At 31.4% G+C, this 18,667-nt stretch overlaps 2 protein-coding genes across 3 annotated transcripts; one reads left to right on the forward strand and one right to left on the reverse strand.

The window, feature by feature from the left end:
* Window positions 1–2,586: 2,586 nt before the first annotated feature.
* LOC25484963 (isoliquiritigenin 2'-O-methyltransferase) lies at window positions 2,587–4,489 on the forward strand. The gene is made up of 4 exons (XM_013614058.3): window positions 2,587–3,098; window positions 3,348–3,661; window positions 3,788–3,852; window positions 3,941–4,489. The coding sequence occupies exons 1-4, from the start codon at window positions 2,656–2,658 to the stop codon at window positions 4,235–4,237; spliced, it is 1,119 nt and encodes a 372-aa protein (XP_013469512.1). The 5' UTR covers window positions 2,587–2,655; the 3' UTR covers window positions 4,238–4,489.
* Window positions 4,490–7,336: 2,847 nt separating this feature from the next.
* LOC25484964 (uncharacterized) lies at window positions 7,337–15,335 on the reverse strand. 2 transcript variants are annotated; one of them, XM_013614059.3, is made up of 7 exons: window positions 14,507–15,335; window positions 13,086–13,859; window positions 10,716–11,068; window positions 9,917–10,128; window positions 8,631–8,887; window positions 8,349–8,527; window positions 7,337–7,985 (listed from the first exon to the last, which is right to left on the reverse strand). In XM_013614059.3, exons 1-7 carry the CDS (start codon window positions 14,757–14,759, stop codon window positions 7,902–7,904), a joined length of 2,112 nt encoding a protein of 703 aa, XP_013469513.1. In that variant the 5' UTR covers window positions 14,760–15,335; the 3' UTR covers window positions 7,337–7,901. The 2 variants fall into 2 exon arrangements, with proteins under 2 accessions (XP_013469513.1, XP_013469514.1); XM_013614060.3 differs by having other exon boundaries at window positions 14,489–15,335.
* Between the last annotated feature and the right edge of the window lie 3,332 nt (window positions 15,336–18,667).

An 18,667-nucleotide genomic window follows, 5' to 3' on the forward strand; every position in this document is an offset into this window, starting at 1 on the left:
AGGTGAGGATTGCCTCCTCTTTATAAACTCTTCTCAAGAGTCTTGTCTATCCGATGTGGGACTTGGGTTTTCCCAATACACCCCCTCACGCCCAGCACTCTTTGGACTTGGTGCGTGAATAGGTTTAGGCGGCCCTTGAATTCGACAAGCTCTGATACCATGTTGAAATTGAGGGTCTAACTCATCCTTACAAAACCGGCTTGTAAGGTGAGGATTGCTTCCTCTTTATAAACTCTTCTCAAGAGTCTTGTCTATCCGATGTGGGACTTGGGTTTTCCCAATACTCTTCCAAACCAAACATACCCTTAATGTGAGAGTTCTTTCTCACGCTTGACAATATAACAATCCCTCTAAGTCAACTTATACATGTTGGAAGCCCCCGCAGTGAAAAAAAAATCCATCAACATACACTTGGATGGTCGTTGGTTCATTTATATATAAATCTCTTCACTTATACGTTAGCTTATATTTTCATCAAATATAAAATTTATCACCGACACTTTACACTCCAATAAGATATACATGCCTTTCTTAAAACATCAAAGGATATTGCCCTTCAAGTATTCTCCATTGCTCATGATCTTAAATATTTGCTTCGAAATAGTCAAATTAAATCTTTTATTCTTATGATCATTTTGCTTCTTTGACTACTTTTATCTCCCACAGAATCATATGTGCACAAAGGAAAAAATCTCTTTGATCACAATGATTTCAACGCAATATTTAAGCACACTCGCATATTAGAAAATAGGTAAAAAAAAAAAAAAAAAAATTAAATAATCAATATTTTAAAAATAATTAAATGATATGTAATTCCAGGAGAACGTGATTAGTTTTATTCAAAATCATATTCTTTATAGATTTGGAATTCTCGAAACCATCACTACAAATCAAAGTTCAGTCTTTATTGGTCGAAAGATGGTTGATTTTGCCAACCAAATAGGTTTTAAGTTACTAACTTAGACACCATATTATGCTCAACCAAATGGTCAAATCGAAGCTGCCAATAAAATTGTCATTAATTTGATTAAGAAGCATGTTCATCATAGACAAAAAAAATTGGCATAAAACTTTAGGTCGAATCATTTGGGCTTGTCGAACATCTCCAAAAGAGTCAACAAACTCTACACCATTTCGATTAGCTTTTGGGCATGATTCAGTTTTACTAGTGGAAATTTATGTACAATCAGCCGAAGTACAAAGACAAATGGAAATTTCAACATATTAGTATTGGAATATGATGTTGGATGAGATGGTTGATGTAGATGAAGAAAGACCGATGGCTTTGGAAGTGCTTTTGAGGCAAAAAGAACGTGTTGCAAAAACCTATAATAAAAAGGTAAAATCAAAATTAGAGCACGAGTTTGTGCTTAGCACGGATTTGTTGCTAGTTTCTTATATTATTCAACTATCAATTTTTGTTCCTAAAAAAAACGACCAATTTTTGTTATTTATTATACTGTATTAACAGGTATTTTTCTATGGTCACTCTCCAAGCCCAGTGGATCAGTAGGAAGTTGCAGATTAAATGCCGGCCAAATATTACCGTGTCTCATGCAGACCTAAAATCAATTTTGGTCGTCAAAAAATTATTAATAATAAATATATTATTGTTTCTATTAATTAATTCTACTTGTCCCATAAGTGTATAACTCAGTTGTTAACTACAAGAGACAATATTTGCAGGGGTTGGAGTTCGAACCCCGAATTCTCCACTTTTAAAGTATGTGATCTAGCCACTAGGCTATTGAACAAAAAAAAAAAGTGAAGTTAAAAAGGAAAAAAAAAACCTTAGAGACTAGACATGGATAATGTTGCCCTCGACAAACAATTAAATGAGCTACACTGTGTTTAACTTGAATTGTAAGCTTGAACCACCACCTTAGGGCAAGTGATTGTACGTGCCATAATAAACAAACCACGTTTATCCATTTAAAGTGTAGTAGAACCATGTTGCTGGAAAAACCTTGTTTCAACATGCAAATTAAATAATTAAAGGAAATAACCAAGTAGAGCCTTTAGCTAGCATATGGTGGCAACTCATTTGGTTTGCTGGTATCTGTATATCTGGTGTTCCATAAATTAGATGTTGAAGAATTAATGAAGTAATGCAAGTGGAGATAGTTCTAACTGATAAGTGATCACTACTCCTAATCGAAATTATGTACAAGGATCGTGCACACAAAGTATGTGGAAATAGAAATCCCAATAAAAAGAAGGAAATAGAAATAGGTAGGAAAAAGAATTAAATAATAAATATTTTTAAATAATTAAATTATATGTATTTTTGTATGTCTATGTTGAAAAATTATGCTCAAATCATTGTGACCATACAAGGATTTTCCATAGGAATGAATTATAATTATGAGTTCAAGCTAGCTACTATTCATGTTTGAGTCGTCACTTGACCATTATACAAAAGAAAAACTAAAATCAGGGTGCCCTTTCACATAAATCAAAACAATGAATTTTTTTTTTATTTAAAAAATATATCATGAGTAGGTGAATCCTCCTAGCACAAAGTCTTAGATTGGATGGAGGTACATCTTTTTATTTTTGCCTATAAATAGAGCACAATATTGTTACCAAAATAATCAAGCAACCAAACAAAACAACAAAAGAAAGAAAGAAAAAATCATTAGTTCTAATCAAAAAATGGGAAATTCCTACATTACCAAGGAGGATAACCAAATTAGTGCTACCTCAGAACAAACTGAGGACAGTGCATGTCTTTCAGCAATGGTACTTACCACTAATCTTGTTTATCCAGCAGTGTTAAATGCTGCTATTGAACTCAATTTATTTGAGATCATAGCTAAGGCAACACCATCTGGTGCTTTCATGTCACCATCAGAAATTGCTTCTAAAATGCCTGCATCAACACAACACTCGGACTTGCCTAATAGGTTAGACCGAATGTTGCGTTTGCTGGCTAGTTATTCTGTTCTTACTTCCACTACTCGAACCATCGAGGATGGTGGCGCCGAGAGAGTTTACGGACTCTCGATGGTCGGAAAATACCTTGTCCCTGATGAAAGTAGAGGATACTTGGCTTCATTTACCACATTTCTATGTTATCCTGCATTGTTACAAGTTTGGTAAGTTACCTATTTCTCATACATATATAAAATCTAGGGATAGAGACCGTGTTTGGATACATAGTTTAATTAAATATTCACCTATTAAACATATGGAGGATAAGTTATATATGTAGCTATATATATATAAAAAAAGTTTATATAAATATTGTCAAAGAAAGTGATAGTTTAAGCTAATTGTAGCAATATAATTAGGTATTTAATCTTACTTTTGTTCCAATTATGGTCTAAGCTTTAGTTTCTATCCAGGATGAATTTTAAGGAAGCAGTGGTGGATGAAGACATTGATTTGTTCAAGAACGTTCATGGAGTGACAAAGTATGAATTCATGGGAAAGGATAAAAAAATGAACCAAATTTTTAACAAGTCAATGGTTGATGTTTGTGCAACAGAAATGAAAAGAATGCTTGAAATATACACTGGATTTGAGGGAATATCAACATTGGTTGATGTTGGAGGTGGAAGTGGACGAAATCTTGAATTGATAATATCCAAATACCCATTAATAAAGGGAATTAACTTTGATCTGCCCCAAGTTATTGAAAATGCACCACCACTTTTAGGTATAACATGGTATATAATAATGTTTCTTCACATATATCATTATCAACATGTCATCTTATACTAAAGCTTTACATTGCATGAATATTATAACTAACAAAGTATATATACTACCAACTTTTGTTAAGGGATTGAGCATGTTGGAGGAGATATGTTTGCAAGTGTTCCACAGGGTGATGCCATGATACTGAAGGTAAGAATATTAATATTAATTAATTAGATCTAACTGATTAATTAATTACTTGAGACTTTATAGATTTTTTTTTTTTACATAATTGTAGGCTGTATGCCATAATTGGTCGGATGAAAAATGCATAGAATTTTTAAGCAATTGTCACAAAGCTCTATCACCAAATGGAAAAGTGATTATTGTGGAGTTCATATTGCCAGAAGAACCAAACACAACTGAAGAATCTAAGCTTGTTTCAACTCTTGACAATCTCATGTTTATCACAGTTGGTGGAAGGGAAAGAACTGAGAAACAGTACGAGAAATTGAGCAAACTCTCTGGATTTTCCAAATTTCAAGTTGCTTGCCGTGCTTTCAACAGTTTGGGAGTGATGGAATTTTATAAATGAAGTAATTACAACAATAACTTTGTATTTTAAGATAAAGAATAAAGGCCTTTCTGTTAGGTCATGTTGTTTTACAATGTAGTTTCTTGTTATAATTCCTGCTTTGATGTTATGTAATGTTTATGCAATTTAAGAAAAGTTGTTTTTTTTTTGTGTTGTAAAAGTTTAAGTATGTGTTTGGTACACAGTTTGCATTTAAGAATCACGTTGAAACACATTTTTCAATGCAAATTTTAAAGCAAAAGTTGAACTCTACATATTGCAGCTTCTATACAAACGGCGTTTTCTTCAATTCCACCGCTACAACAAACACAGCTTAAGTTTGGTTTAATTTATGATTTTGGAAAGAATTTTATATGAGAAATACTATATGTCATGAAATAATGTTAGTGCGGAAGTCACTTGTCTAGTGAGAATGTTTCCCATTTATAAATTTATTTTCAAATCATATCTGATTTAATGTTAAGCTCTTGAGAAAATATATTGTGGACAATGTAGGTGTTTTGCTGGCCAATATATATGGTACGGTTCATTTTTTCAAAGAACAAGCTACTTTTGCCTACCAAATGCAAGAAAGGTGGTGGTTTTTTTCAAAAGGTTTTGCTTGTTTTGGAATAATGCATTAATTGACAATTGATGCGGTCAAAAACAACATACACTGACAATTGATTCAAAGATATTGTGAGAATATTACAAGATATGTAGAGCCACAAAAATTTCCTGAGCAGGACGATTAGAAAGTGCAAGCTGTGAAAAAAAATACTTTCATAAATTGCAGTGATTATTTTTTTAATGGCTGTTTTGCAGGGAGTCGATTGATCCATGGTTCAACAATGTGGTTGAAGTACCCTTAGTAGGTTTGTGGAAATAAACTTAACTTACATATAATTATTATTATTAAAAAAATAAAATTGATCAGGTTTAAAAATATTGTAAACAATAGTTTTAGCTAAAAAAACACAATACTTTGATTATTTGACTAGTATTTGATTAGTGATGCAATGAGTAAAAAATCAAAAGTTATATAAAAAGGAATACAACAGAAACAAAAAAGCAGACCAAAATATATAAAACTACAGTGCTGTGTCTTTTGTTTATTTGACTAATATTTGATTAGTGATGCAATGGATTAAGATCATACTTTATATACCACCCGCACATAGTTAAATAACTTCTCCAGCAAAACGAAAAGGTTAATTAGGTCACGCGCCCACACCTTGAAAATCATGCATGCATGGATACCAAATTCAAAAAAAACAACAGGAAAAGTCTATTTTTATTTAGGGAAGTCGTTTAAAAGGTCTCCTTCATCTAATAAGTCTATCTATTTAAATAATTATAAAAGTAAAAACTCAAAGTAGTCCCTGAGACATTCGTACCAGGGAAAAAATTAGTCTCTCCGCTGTAATGAATCTATGACTAGTTTAGCTCCGACGTGAAAATATCAAAGACTAATTTGAATTTTATTTTTCTTATTGAGTAAATTGGATAGCGGAAAAATTGTGAAAAAGCAAATTGGATCTTCACTTTAAATATAAATAATGATAATAATCGTAGTTTAAATTTTATTATTTTACTATTATCATTATATTATATTTTATAACAATATCATGTTGATCTGGATGAAACTAGATTATGATCTCTTAAACAAGATCTCGAGTTTGAGTGTTGAAGGAAAAAATGTGATTAGAAAGAAAGACCCCCTAAAGATAGTCAACCATGTTCTCCCTTAACCATCGACAAAGTTAATAAATCCTTATAATAAGATCACATGTTTATTGACTTTTTTAATAATTTAAACATATTAACTGAAGAAAGAAAAAAAAACTTTATCCTATGTTAGGTTGTCTACCATAAATCAAACGGTTTTATAGTGTTCTATCAAAAACTATATTTTTATTCAACTCATTAATCTTTAGATCTTTGTTGATAGTTTCTTTTATAGTTTTTCTATGTCATTATCTATCCTAAAAGGTGTTATTTGAACAATCATTTGTGTGACAACTTTTAGAACAACCATAAATTTACAAAGAAAAATAAATATTTACACGAAAATCAAATCAATAAAGAAAGTAAGTAAAAACATAATGTGAGTATGAGAAAGAAAATTCTCACAAAAGTTGTCACAAAATGGTTGAACAAATGTCATTTCTCTATCCCTAATGATGACTCTCCTGCATCTAATTTACTCTTCTTAGTCCTTACTGCATAATCCACATCTCAAACTTCATTAACATATAAACCTACATGAACTTTAAGTTTAAATATTTATGACATTTAAATTTTATTATTAAATGACATTTTAATTTTATTATTAAATATGTTATCTTATCAGGGCAAACTTTTAGACATTAAAATGAGATTTTAGACATTAAAAAAGATGATGGGAAAGGTTAATCCTTTCCCACCATGGGAATGTTAGATTCAATGATTAAATTAAGTGAAGAACATATTCTTAACATGTTCTCTTAACACTAGATTTTTCTTCACACTATCTTCCAACAATTTAAAAATTTTGAAAATTAATTTTCAGAAATTAAAATAATCGATAAAAATTCAGATAATTTTTTTTTAAAATTCTGTAATTCATTTATTGAATGTTAGAATTTTTTTTTTTGAAAAAATGAAAAAAATAAATTCCAGAATTTTATTTCAAAATCCTTATTTTCCCGAATTTTATTTTCTTAGAAAAATAAAAAACTTTAATTTCAAAATATTATTTTTAGGATTTTTATTTTATTTTTCAGAATATCTTATTTTATTATGAAATTAAAAAAATATATTCTTTTTAGAAAAATAAAAACTTATCTTAGATTCCAAAATTTTATTTTTATTGAAATAATTTTTTTTTTCAAAAAAGAAGAATTCTAACATTCAATAAATGAATTACAGAATTTAAAAAAAAAAATTATCTGAATTTTTTTATATTTTTTTAATTTCTGAAAATTAATTTTCAGAATTTTTAAATTGTTGGAAGATAGTGTGAAGAAAAATCTAGTGTTGAGAGAACATGTTAAGAATATGTTCTTCACTTAATCTAATCATTGAATACAACTTTCCCATGGTGGGAAAGAATTAACCTTTCCCATGTGAACACACACCAAAAAAGATCACCATCATCATATAAACAAATCAGAGTCAGGTATGTGCAACCCATCCGTCCATGCAAGCAAAATGTAATATTTAAGTAATAAAATCAATGGGATAAGAATCATGAGTCAGATTTCTAACATGAGTGTGAATGACCTATCAAAATTTTCTACATACAAACAATCCCAATTTTGAATTAAGAAATGAAATATGAGCAGGAGCTGTAATCGTGGAAGTGACCGCTAGGGGTTCATACGATGCTTTGCTTGTCTCCCAAGGCATAAATGAATTCTGTCACAAATTGATGAATACAAGAGATATGAATCATTGATAAAACATAACCACAAATTATGCTTCCATGGATGACAGCATCATAGTGGATTGTAGTTTGAGATGCATTTCAATTCTTCAAGAAACCCCTGTGTTGAATGAATCATCAAGTCGGCCGAACCGTGAAACGAACTCTATAGCATATGGTCAGCATAGATCACAAGTTGAACAGATATGGAAGAGAATGGCCATGTACATTATATCAAGCCTACTATAGTGATAAGAAGAATGTTAATAAAAACTCTCATTATTCAATTGCTTTTTTACGTGTATTCCTCTTCTCGTCCATTCTATGATGGAACAACTTAGCCATGTGTCTCCTTTCACAATCCTGCACGTCAAAAGACAAGAAAAACCGTGAATTTGACATAACTGGTACTTTTAAAAAATAAAAAATAAAAACAAAGTATACACAAGTTGGGTCACGGGGGCTCGTCATGACTAAAGAAAAGCCTCAAGACTAAGAGTACTAGAGTATGCAGCATACATGTTATCCACCAACAAGGTATTTGGTCCTCACATCGGCAGGGGATTCGAACTCAGGTCCTTGTGGGAGCTGAGTTGAATCCTTACCAACTAGACAACCGACGTTGGCACATAACTAGTACTTTTATCCCCACCCCTACAATCCTACAGTATAATCTATCGTAGGGGAAAACAACTATCTATATGAAGCTATGTTAAATTTCTTCACCTTGAACATATTAAGATGAAAAGGTTTATCAGGATTCATCCTTCTCAGCTTTTGATATGTATATGCAAAACTCAGCTGATCACGAGGAGTAAATCGTTCAACTTCATTGAACCAGAGACAATTGAACAAATTTGACATAGGGGTGTGTGCCCTAATAATAAAAGAGCCTTCTGGTACATCTGTCAAAAGAAAAAATATGCATATATTAAGGAGTAAGCGATAGTAGATTTATTAGTCAACAAGTTAGGAGAATTGACACAAGATATCGTTAAAAGAACATACTGCTTGGAAGAAGCTTGTTTAGATCTGATGCATTAAATTTTTGGAGTCCATCAGCCCGATAAAATGCAAATTGTTGATCTATAACTGTATGATTATACTTGTTCAATTTCTTGTTTTGTGCTACCTCTTCCCAAACACAATGCCGATCATAGTGATTGGATATTGCAAATTCATAACCCTTTCGCCACAAGAAGTACTCCAAGATGAGTAAAGGATCAAGCTGCAGCCTTAATTTGCTATCCAACCAAATTGAATACCTGGAACAAATTTCAATGAAATGCATGAGTATAAAAACTGGTAGAGAAAAAAATGACAACCAGTGCTTTAAAGCTCCCTCCATAGTGGTGGATTCGGGGAAGAGTCTAAAGAAAATTATATACAAAACAAAGAACAATTAACCAAACAAGTAATGACTTATAAAGAAGAAAATTAATAATGAACCAAACACCAAAAAGGAGTTTATAGGTCTATTGTACATCCTCTTGCTGCAATGAGAGCTTGAATGTTCCAAAACCCAAAAAAATAAGGAAAAGCAGAAAGATTCATTTTCCCTGTCAATATAGGCTAGAAAGGTTGGGGGAATGTGAATACACAAGACTGACTTTGATAAGCTGTCAATTTAACCATGTGGTCATCTAAAAAGGGCAAATAGCAGATGATTGATACTGAATTAGGCTACAAAAAATATGCTTTTCAAGGAGGATAAAATGAAAATATTAAAATAATAAAAATCTCTATTTTTAAAAGTGCCAAAAGTTTTGTTAACTACACTGATTAAATAACAAAGTTTTATTTCTACTATGAAACACTAACAGGAAACTGCCTTTTACCATTTTGACCACATAGAAAATAAATGATATGAAAGGATTACTTAATAAGTTGCAAGATCCTATATTTCAGGTACATATACCGCAAAACAATATTATTAAAACACCCCAAACTTATAAGACTGGCTGAGGCATTATTTGCAACTATATACCAAGAAGACGTGCAACTTTCATAAACACGCCCCAAACTTATATGAAGACATTTGGAATAAGTCACAGACCTATGAAGTATTGTCACAGACACCAGACACGACACTGACACCAACATGAAGATAACATGTAGATACCAGTAATAATTTAAGAAAATAGAAGTGAATATATGTAATCATAAGCGATAATAATCATATCTGTCTTAGTATGTAATGCCACTAAGCAGTAACCATGATTAAAACATCACCCAAATTAATAATTGTCAAATTCGAAGGTACAATACATATATCCAATCAGATTTACACTCACCTTGCAGAGGGAAAAAGTCGATGGGCCAATAACTTTGGTATTTTGCCCACTCGCCGCATATCATCATAAGGTAGATTCTTCACTACCACTAACTTCCAAAAGCCAATGAAACCCATTCTATCTGGTGGATGGCCCTCAGAAGTAAGTGTCCGCACTGTAATCTCATCGGTAAACATAACAAAGCAGACATTCTTTCTTGACAAACGACTGATCTGAAATCAAAATGACCAACAACAATGTAACAAAACATGCCATATAACAAAGCAGCCATATGATAATGAAATTCTTGAGTAGATTTTAAGACCTATTTGGATTTTAAGACTCATTTGAGCTCTCTACTGGCATAAGCACTTGTGAGACTGTTTGAGAGAGCTTATGAAAACAGCTTATCCACTTTTCCTTTTTCAGCTTATTTCGAACAGCTCTCTAAGATAATTTATGAAAACTGTTAATAACTTATATGAAAATAATTTTACTTTATTTTATCTATGAACAGCTCTCTCAGATAACTTATGGAAACTGTTTATAGCTTATGTGAAAATAATTTGACTCTATTTTATCTATTGTTATAGAAATAGCCTATACATAAGCCATTATATGATAAGCGCTTATGCTATAGGCGTTTACCTAAGTTGTTTATCAGGATAATTCAATGCAACACAAGGTAAATAGCTCAGTCTTTTTTTCTTACATGGAAATCAGGATACACTATTTTATTGGAAAAACATCACACCATGCGAGTCTTAAATTAAAAACTTCTCTCCCAGCACACAAGCTGAAATGAAAGATTAACCATTACCGTCTTGGTGGCCGGGGTCCTTAGGCGATCAGAATTTCCAAATATGCATGAAATCACAGCAATGTGGCATCTACTAATGTAACTTTCATCATCTTCTGACATGTCAAAACCAGTGCTGGGTGAACCTTCAGGGCCTTTAACAAAACCACATTTTATGTTTTGATCACGTGCCAAAAATGAATTTTCTCTCTCTTCTAAGCTCTGATGGCCGGCAAATCTTGGCGTCCATTGTTCTACTCCCAGTGGCTTCTCTTCTGTCTCCACATATTGTAAGTTAAATCTTGCAAATTTTCGACTTTCTAGTGGTTCTACAAGTTGAGATGTTGAGTTCAACACCTTCATCTCACACGAACCTGTAACATAGGTGACAGGCAAGCAGGTTTAGGAGCTTTTATTTTTCCTTTTTTAATATATATATTCTTTGGATAAAAGTGGTAATAGAGGAAATATTACAAATAGCAAAAGTTGCAGCAGATATGAAATATAAGTGAAACTTATTTTCCGTGCAGGTTCCTATAAACTGACCATATTTAGATGATCATCTCCTGACTGGCAGACCAGAAAAGAAAGAAGTTCAATAAATTTCTTAAAACGCATAAAATTAGAACATTCTCTGAAACTTGCAACTTTTCCACAGATTATGATGAGAACCCGAAATGCAGAAACAGAAATTATTTAATGAAATAGGTAAAACAGTAGAAAATAGAATGTGTTTAATTGATGAAGAAAGGAAATTTGTACAAGGGAGTGAATCTCAATCTACCCCAGAGATGGAGAAATATCTCTCTGCCTAACCATAATGGTTCACTCAATATTCTTCCAAAATCCCTACAATTCACTCACCTCACTGTATATATTACTAATTACTAAAGCATAACAAACCTCCCAACTAAGCAGCCTACCCTACTCCTTATTTACCATATATCCTTACCACATTCTTTATTACTTGATACCCCCTCTTTCCTTATGACCCCTACTGCTTGGGTCTCTATTGGATTATTAGCCTAAATATTCAGTTCCAGTATTCAAGTCAGACAAAGGAAGTCATCAAGTAACTGTCAGTGATCAGAATCACTGCATTTTTAGACCACTGGTACATTGAAATTTAATACATCATAAGGTGGAGGATAGACAAATGGCATGATAAAAATTGACCCGGTATTCTCTGTAGCACACCAAATGGCATGATAAAGCAGGTAAGCAAAAACAACAGCTTCATTGTTCTATATTTCTATTCAGTTTTCCTAGTAAAGTTATTATAAACAAAGCATATGAACGGATTGGTGGAAGAACAATACAAATTCATTTAAAGATGTCAAGTAGGAATGGAATAAAATAAATAAGCATTGAGCAGAATAATTCAAAACAACAAAAATCTACCCATTTATATATATATATATATATATATATATATATATATATATATATATATATATATATATATATAAATAAATAAAAAGAAGGAAAAATCAGGATGAAATCCAAGAGGGACCATACAACAAAGAAGCAATGAGTCCGACTTCTTGAATGTGCACATTTCCGTTTTTCAATCAAAATGGTTAAACAATTACTTCGACATCATTCGATAGAAAAACTGAAGGTTGTTTCTTGCAAGTGTAAGTCATTAGATGGCTGAAGGAACCAAATTAATGAGCTATACATTGACTGAAACAGAGGTTACAAAGTATTCATGGGGTTGGAGATAAATCATTTCCAATGGAAAAGCCCAATGTTCGGCTGGAATTTGTAAATGCAAGTGATACTTAAGTGGTTAGGTTCAGTATTAGCAATGTTCCCTTCAGAAAACAAAGCCAGGGTTGAATGTAAAGGGTCAACAAAATCCCCAACAGGCCGCATAAAGTCCTGAAGTTTAACTTGTAAAACTAGGAGATATTGAAAAACAAAGTAAAGAAAGAATAGGAAAAACATACGGTTACCAATTTATTAAATTAAAAGTAAAAACCATGAGAACACAAAAAAATGAAATGAAACAAGAATGAGAAGCAACAAATGCATCATTTCAAGGATACCACAACCTATATTCCTATTCGAGTAATGAAAATAGCCAGAATATTCCACCTCACTCCAACAATAGAATTACCTTGAATTTGCAAATTTGCCTAAGATTTCTATCTTCTATTCAAGAACTGGCCCCAAAAAAAAATAAACTAAGAACAGAACAAAGCTATATTTGTAGTCCCTATGTATCAATAAGATGGATGTAGTATAAGTCATTACCAATTCTAGTCTTAGTGAATCATTAATAGCAGTAAAGAGGTAACAAATAATCACGACCAAATACAAATGCAGATAACTCTCTAAAGGTGGCTAATACAACAAGAGATGTATAGAGATTAGAATAAGCTTCACCTGAGTATTTGCGACGCTTGCCTTTCCTCTTTGTTTCAGGACGTGATTTTCTGTTGGTTCGTTCATTTGCAATATCTGAAAGTCTAGAATTTGTTTTTCCACCAGGAGAATTTTTTTTGTTAAGGGAAGATTCCCCATCAATATCCTCCTCAGGAGTAACATCATCATTAGTTCCCATATCAGAAGAATCATGAGATTCATTCTGAACTTCACTGTCCAAACTTAGTGCATTAGAATGTTTCCCTCCCATATTTCCACTATCAGCAGAGTCTTCCGTTTGAGGATCGTGAGAATCGAAAAAGTCATCATACTCATCATCAATGTCGACTGCCGCATTCTTCTTTTCCATATCAGCATCATGCGGTAATTTCTCACCATCTCCAGCGGAGTGTCTCACATTTTTCAAAGAAGCCTCGTATTCTGCTTCATACCTTTTCAATTCATGACGCCCCGCCTCATTATACAAGCCAACACCTTTTCGCCTTAAACCCGTGTGAGAACCATCCTGGGAAAACTTAATACTGTGATTCATCTTTACACGATTAGCATCGTCAGCATTTGCATCTCCAAGATCCTTACTTATCTGATCCTTCATATCCTCATCATAACCACCATCCCTTCTCCTATCATCCTTATCCCAATACCTCGAATCTCGGCCACGTCCCCCAGAATCATGTCCAAAATCAAGAACTTTCTTCTCTATCCGTGGTACATTTGTAAGAAAATCAGAATCACCCTTTATATCATCAGTATCATCACCCTTGTTACTTAATTCTGCAACCACAGATTAACAATCTTAAAACCACATAAACAAAATCACTTTGAAACAATAAAATGAACAATGATAATTAAGCAAACATTCTATTAAATTCACAAATAACTAAACCCCAATTCAACCAATTGCAAAACCCCTAAACCAAAACATCAACAACAACAACCAATCTTTATCCCACTAAGTGGGATTGGCTACATGGATCAAATTATGTCATAATGTTCTATCATGAACCATATTTCGGTCCAACTCATTAATCTCTAAATCTTTCTTAATAGTTATTTCTAGGTCTCCCTCTGCCTCTAGTGATTTTACTATCCACCATCTGATCTACTCTCTTTACTACATAATCTATAGGTCTTCTCTCTACATGCCAAATCAACTTATTCCACCGTCTTTTCAACTATAGGTTTACCCCAACTCTCTTCCTAATATTGTCATTTCTAATCCTAACCCAAATAACAAAACCCCAATTCAAGGAAAATCACATATTCAAACACCATTTTCCAACTCAACAACTTCCCCTAGAACCAAATCAATAAACCACACTGAAATTCAACCAAAATCCACAATGCTGATTCCAACAACTCCAAAAAAAGTAAACACACTATGAATAAAAAAAAACACTAACCAGAACTCAAAACTTCACCTTCTCTAGAAATGTAAGAAAACACCATGAAAGTAACAACAAGTACGATGAAGAGAAAAACCAAGATTGCAATCACTGAAAACCGCACTCCTCTATCGGATCGTGCCGATCGCCGGAGCCGCGGCTGCTTAATCCCAACACCACCGCGAATCCCAATAGCAACATGATCACTGGAGCCATTGGTGCTATGCAGATCCAGAGACCCTACTCTCACCCCAAGCCTCTCCGTTCCCGATTGCCTCTGCTGAGCCATACCATACCACACACGACACTGTTTCTCTCTCTACACTGTTTATCTCTAGAGTTTCTCTCTCTAAAAAATAAACACAACCCACGTGGTTATTTTGCTCAAAGATTCAGAATTTGAGTTTTTTGGTTGAAGGGTTAGTGAAGATTTTTGGTGGGTTGTTGAAGAAGAGTGTGAAGCAAGCGAAAACAGAAGACGGTGGTTGAAGAAGGAAAAGAAAAAAAAAAATGAGTGTGCGGGTATTTGTCTGTGAAGGAAAAAAAAAGGTTTTTTATTCAGCTTCACAAATCTCAATTTTCAATCAAATCCAAAAAAATAAAGTATATGAAAATGGAAATGTAATTATTGAGCAAGTAAAGTAATGAGTGAGAAATAGGTTGCCGGCGACGGTGTGCCGCCGGTGATATAGGCGGAGGATTGATTATTTTTACTCACGGGAGTGAGAGGTGCATTAATGGGGTGGGGTATCAATCTTAAGTGTGAGATTTTTAAAGATCGGTCAGAATTTTAGTAGCTATAGTAAGATGACTCGGACACAACTGCAATGATTTTGAACTCAGATCATGTGTTAGTTTAACAGTATCGACTTTATTTTTTTATTTTATTTGAAAGAGCAATATCGACTTTGTTATTAGTTTATATACTTGTATTAACTCTGAGCTGAACAAACAATTATCGGCCTATAAACATATAGGCGCGTTGTTGGTCACTTATTATGAACAATTAATTAATTTGAAAGTTGATAAATTTGACATTTTTTTAACCGACAACTTTTAATAATTGATTGTTAGATTAATATTTTTTTTTGTCTGAGCTTGAATTCGGTATCTCCAATTTTAAATTAGTTGAGTTACTCGAGCTGAATATTGTTTGAATTTTATACATTTTGTTGTTTGTTTTTGAAGTAATTTGTATGAGTGAGGGAGAGAATGATTAACCAATAACAATTTGATTATTTTGATAACTGCTAGTTGTATTTGGATATGTTTGTTTGGTTGTGTAGTCATAAAGAGAAAATCATGTGATTTGATCTAGTTTTGGAAGATTTCATATGATTAGGTTTTAGTTAAAGAGATCATTTTTTAGTTTATGGAAAGAGATTTGATTTAGTTAACTAAATACACGGATGAGAGATTATGTAAAAAGCGACAAAATTCACAATTAATGTAACGCGCCTGAGGAAAACAACACCCTTTTCCCATTGGTAGGCACATTTTGCGAGCAATAATTTAAGGAAAATTGCTAGCCTCGAGTATTGCCAGCATTTGTCACAAAATAAAAGTGTGTTGCCAGCCAATAAATTATTCATTCCCCTAAAAAATATTTACAAGAAAAAAGAAATATGATTATCATAATACTACTACTCTTTTTGTTTTAAAATAGCTAAAATGTACTTTTTCCCGCTTAATTTTTAAACACTTGCAATTTTAGTCCTTTAAGTATAAAAATTATAATTTTGGCCTCCTAAAATTTAGTCTCTTTACACCTTTGATCCTTTTGGTCAATTTTGACCAAGTCAACGCATGTGTGGCATGCCACGTGTGTAAATAATGAATTAAAAAAAATAAAAAATGTCTCATAATCATTTTGTAAATTAAAAAAAATTAAAAAAGATATTAAAAAATAAATAAATAAATAAATCCCAAAACAATACGTGGCATTTTTCTGATTTTAATATCTTTTATAATTTCTGATTTAATATCTTTTTATTGGTATATTAAAAAAAAACACGTGTGATATATGGGATACTTATTCGGTAAGTTTTTAAAAGCAGTAATTATTAAAACTTTTTTTTTTTGCAACAATATTCAACCTTTTCATATAAGTCAAGTTTTTAAATTCTGTAAAATTAATACATGAAAATTTAAAAATTGGCTGAAATGTACACAATTTTGATTATGTACTAGAAAAAACACGTAAGCAGTAATTGTTAAACCTTTTCATATAAGTCAGGTTTTTAAAAGCTGTAAAATTATACCGTGCAAAATAAATAAATGTTTCCTGAAATGTACACAATTTTGATTAAGGCAGAAAATAGTTTACAAAGAAAACGAAAAACTTACCTAAAATTAAAAATTAAAAATTAATATCTTTTCTGCTTTTTTTAATTTTTAATATCTTTTTTAAATTTTTTAATTTATAAAATGATTATGATGCATTTTTTATTTTTTTTTAATTCAATATTTACACACGTGGCATGCCACATATGCGTTGACTTGGTCAAAATCGACCAAAAGGATTAAAGATGCAAAGGTGCTAAATCTTAGGTGGTCAAAATTGTAATTTTTGTACTTAGGGGATCAAAATTGTAAGTTTTTGAAAGTTAAGAGAGAAAAGTGCACTTTAACCTTTAAAATAATAGTTGTTTAAAGTTTATTAGATTTTATAAAAAAATGTATATGCATTTTATATGTAAGGGTCGGGATTCGAACTTTAGATAATTCACTTCTCCACAACTAGTCACTATGCTACTTGACAAAAAAAAATAATTATGTATGGTTTTTAAAAAAAATGATTAGTTAGTTGCATTGATTTTTAAACTGACGATTATTTTGAAACAAAAAAATGCTATAGAGTCATTTAAAAAAATGTTAAAGTGACAATTATTTTGAAACGGAATGGTAAGTATGATGTGAGTTTTCTATATTAAAAGATCATTTTTTTTATTTACCTTGATTTTTCTTTTTACTTCTCTCTAGCACGCCTTGTGCGAGGCAAATAAAGATATTTGGTTATTGGAATTCCATTTTTACTTCTTAAAAAAAAGATCACTTTTTTATATCGAAACAAAATTCAAATTTTACGAGTTTGTTTGGTTACACGGTCAGCTTATTGTTCCAAGAATAATGTTAGCAATATTTATTTTAACCAATGTATTAAAAACCAGATCAAAAACGAATTGACAGGATCTCTAGGTTAGGGGTGTTTATGGTGTGGTTATGATCGATTTTGAAACAAAAACTCGTCTTGTGAAATTTGGTTGTTTGGTCGGGAGGGGCAGGGACTTTTCTTTTGTTTGCATTGAGTTGGTTTTGTGGTGTTTCTAATTGGTGTAGTTGTTTTTCTTTTTGGTGATTTGGGTTCTCTTTATTGTTGAACCTTTTATGAAGTAAATTTGTTCTATTTCTCTTATATATGATTTTTTCTACGATTTTAAAAAATCTAAAGAAAAAACGAAATGCGGTTTGATTCAATTTTGAATGACGAATTTAAAAAAATTGGGCTAATTTGATCCCAATTAACGCGATTTAGTTTGGATCAATTTTTAGAAGTCCAAATTAAAAAAAAATTGTTTTTATTAATAGGCTTAAATATGATAAACGTCCCTGTAATTTTTGACAGTTTTGATTTTCGTCCCTGTAAAAAAAAATTGTTTGAAAAAGGTCTCTGGCCCCACTTCAAGTCTGACTTGGCATGTTATTCGCCACGTGGCAGTCCACATAATTAAAAAATTAAAAATAAAAATAAAATTCTGAAAATTATTTTTTTAAATTTAAAAAAACTGAAAATACTTTTCCGAAAAAAAAACTTTGAAAATTTAAAGTTTTGAAAACTTAATTTTTTTGAAATAAAAACTGTTAAAATTAAAAATTTTGAAAATTAAATTTTCGAAAAATAGATTTTTTTCGAAAACAATGACAATTATATTTTGAATATTTTCGAAAATAATTTATAATTTAAAAAAAAATTCTAATTTCTTGTTCTTTTACGAAAATTTTAATTTAAAAAAATTCAGAAATTTCAGAATATATAATATTAAAAAAAATAATTTTATTTTAAAAATTATACAAAAAAATAAATCAGAAAATTATTTTAATATTTTAAAATTTATTTTCTGATTTTTTAAATTATTTTTTGAAATTTATTTTCATATTTTTTAATTTTAAAAACAATTTTCAGAATTTTATTTTTTT

Source organism: Medicago truncatula, chromosome 1 (genome assembly GCF_003473485.1).
Source record: "Medicago truncatula cultivar Jemalong A17 chromosome 1, MtrunA17r5.0-ANR, whole genome shotgun sequence".
NCBI classification, from domain to species: domain Eukaryota; kingdom Viridiplantae; phylum Streptophyta; class Magnoliopsida; order Fabales; family Fabaceae; genus Medicago; species Medicago truncatula.

Coding starts and splice junctions, on each gene's coding strand:
- LOC25484964 (XM_013614060.3), bottom strand. CDS start 14,759: ATGGCTCAGCAGAGGCAATCGGGAACGGAGAGGCTTGGGGTGAGAGTA. Junction 13,860..14,488: donor AGGTGAAGTTTTGAGTTCTG/GTTAGTGTTTTT, acceptor CTGTGGTTGCAG/AATTAAGTAACAAGGGTGAT. Junction 7,986..8,348: donor TTCATCTTAATATGTTCAAG/GTGAAGAAATTT, acceptor TTTGACGTGCAG/GATTGTGAAAGGAGACACAT.
- LOC25484963 (XM_013614058.3), top strand. CDS start 2,656: ATGGGAAATTCCTACATTACCAAGGAGGATAACCAAATTAGTGCTACC. Junction 3,662..3,787: donor AAATGCACCACCACTTTTAG/GTATAACATGGT, acceptor ACTTTTGTTAAG/GGATTGAGCATGTTGGAGGA. Junction 3,853..3,940: donor GTGATGCCATGATACTGAAG/GTAAGAATATTA, acceptor ACATAATTGTAG/GCTGTATGCCATAATTGGTC.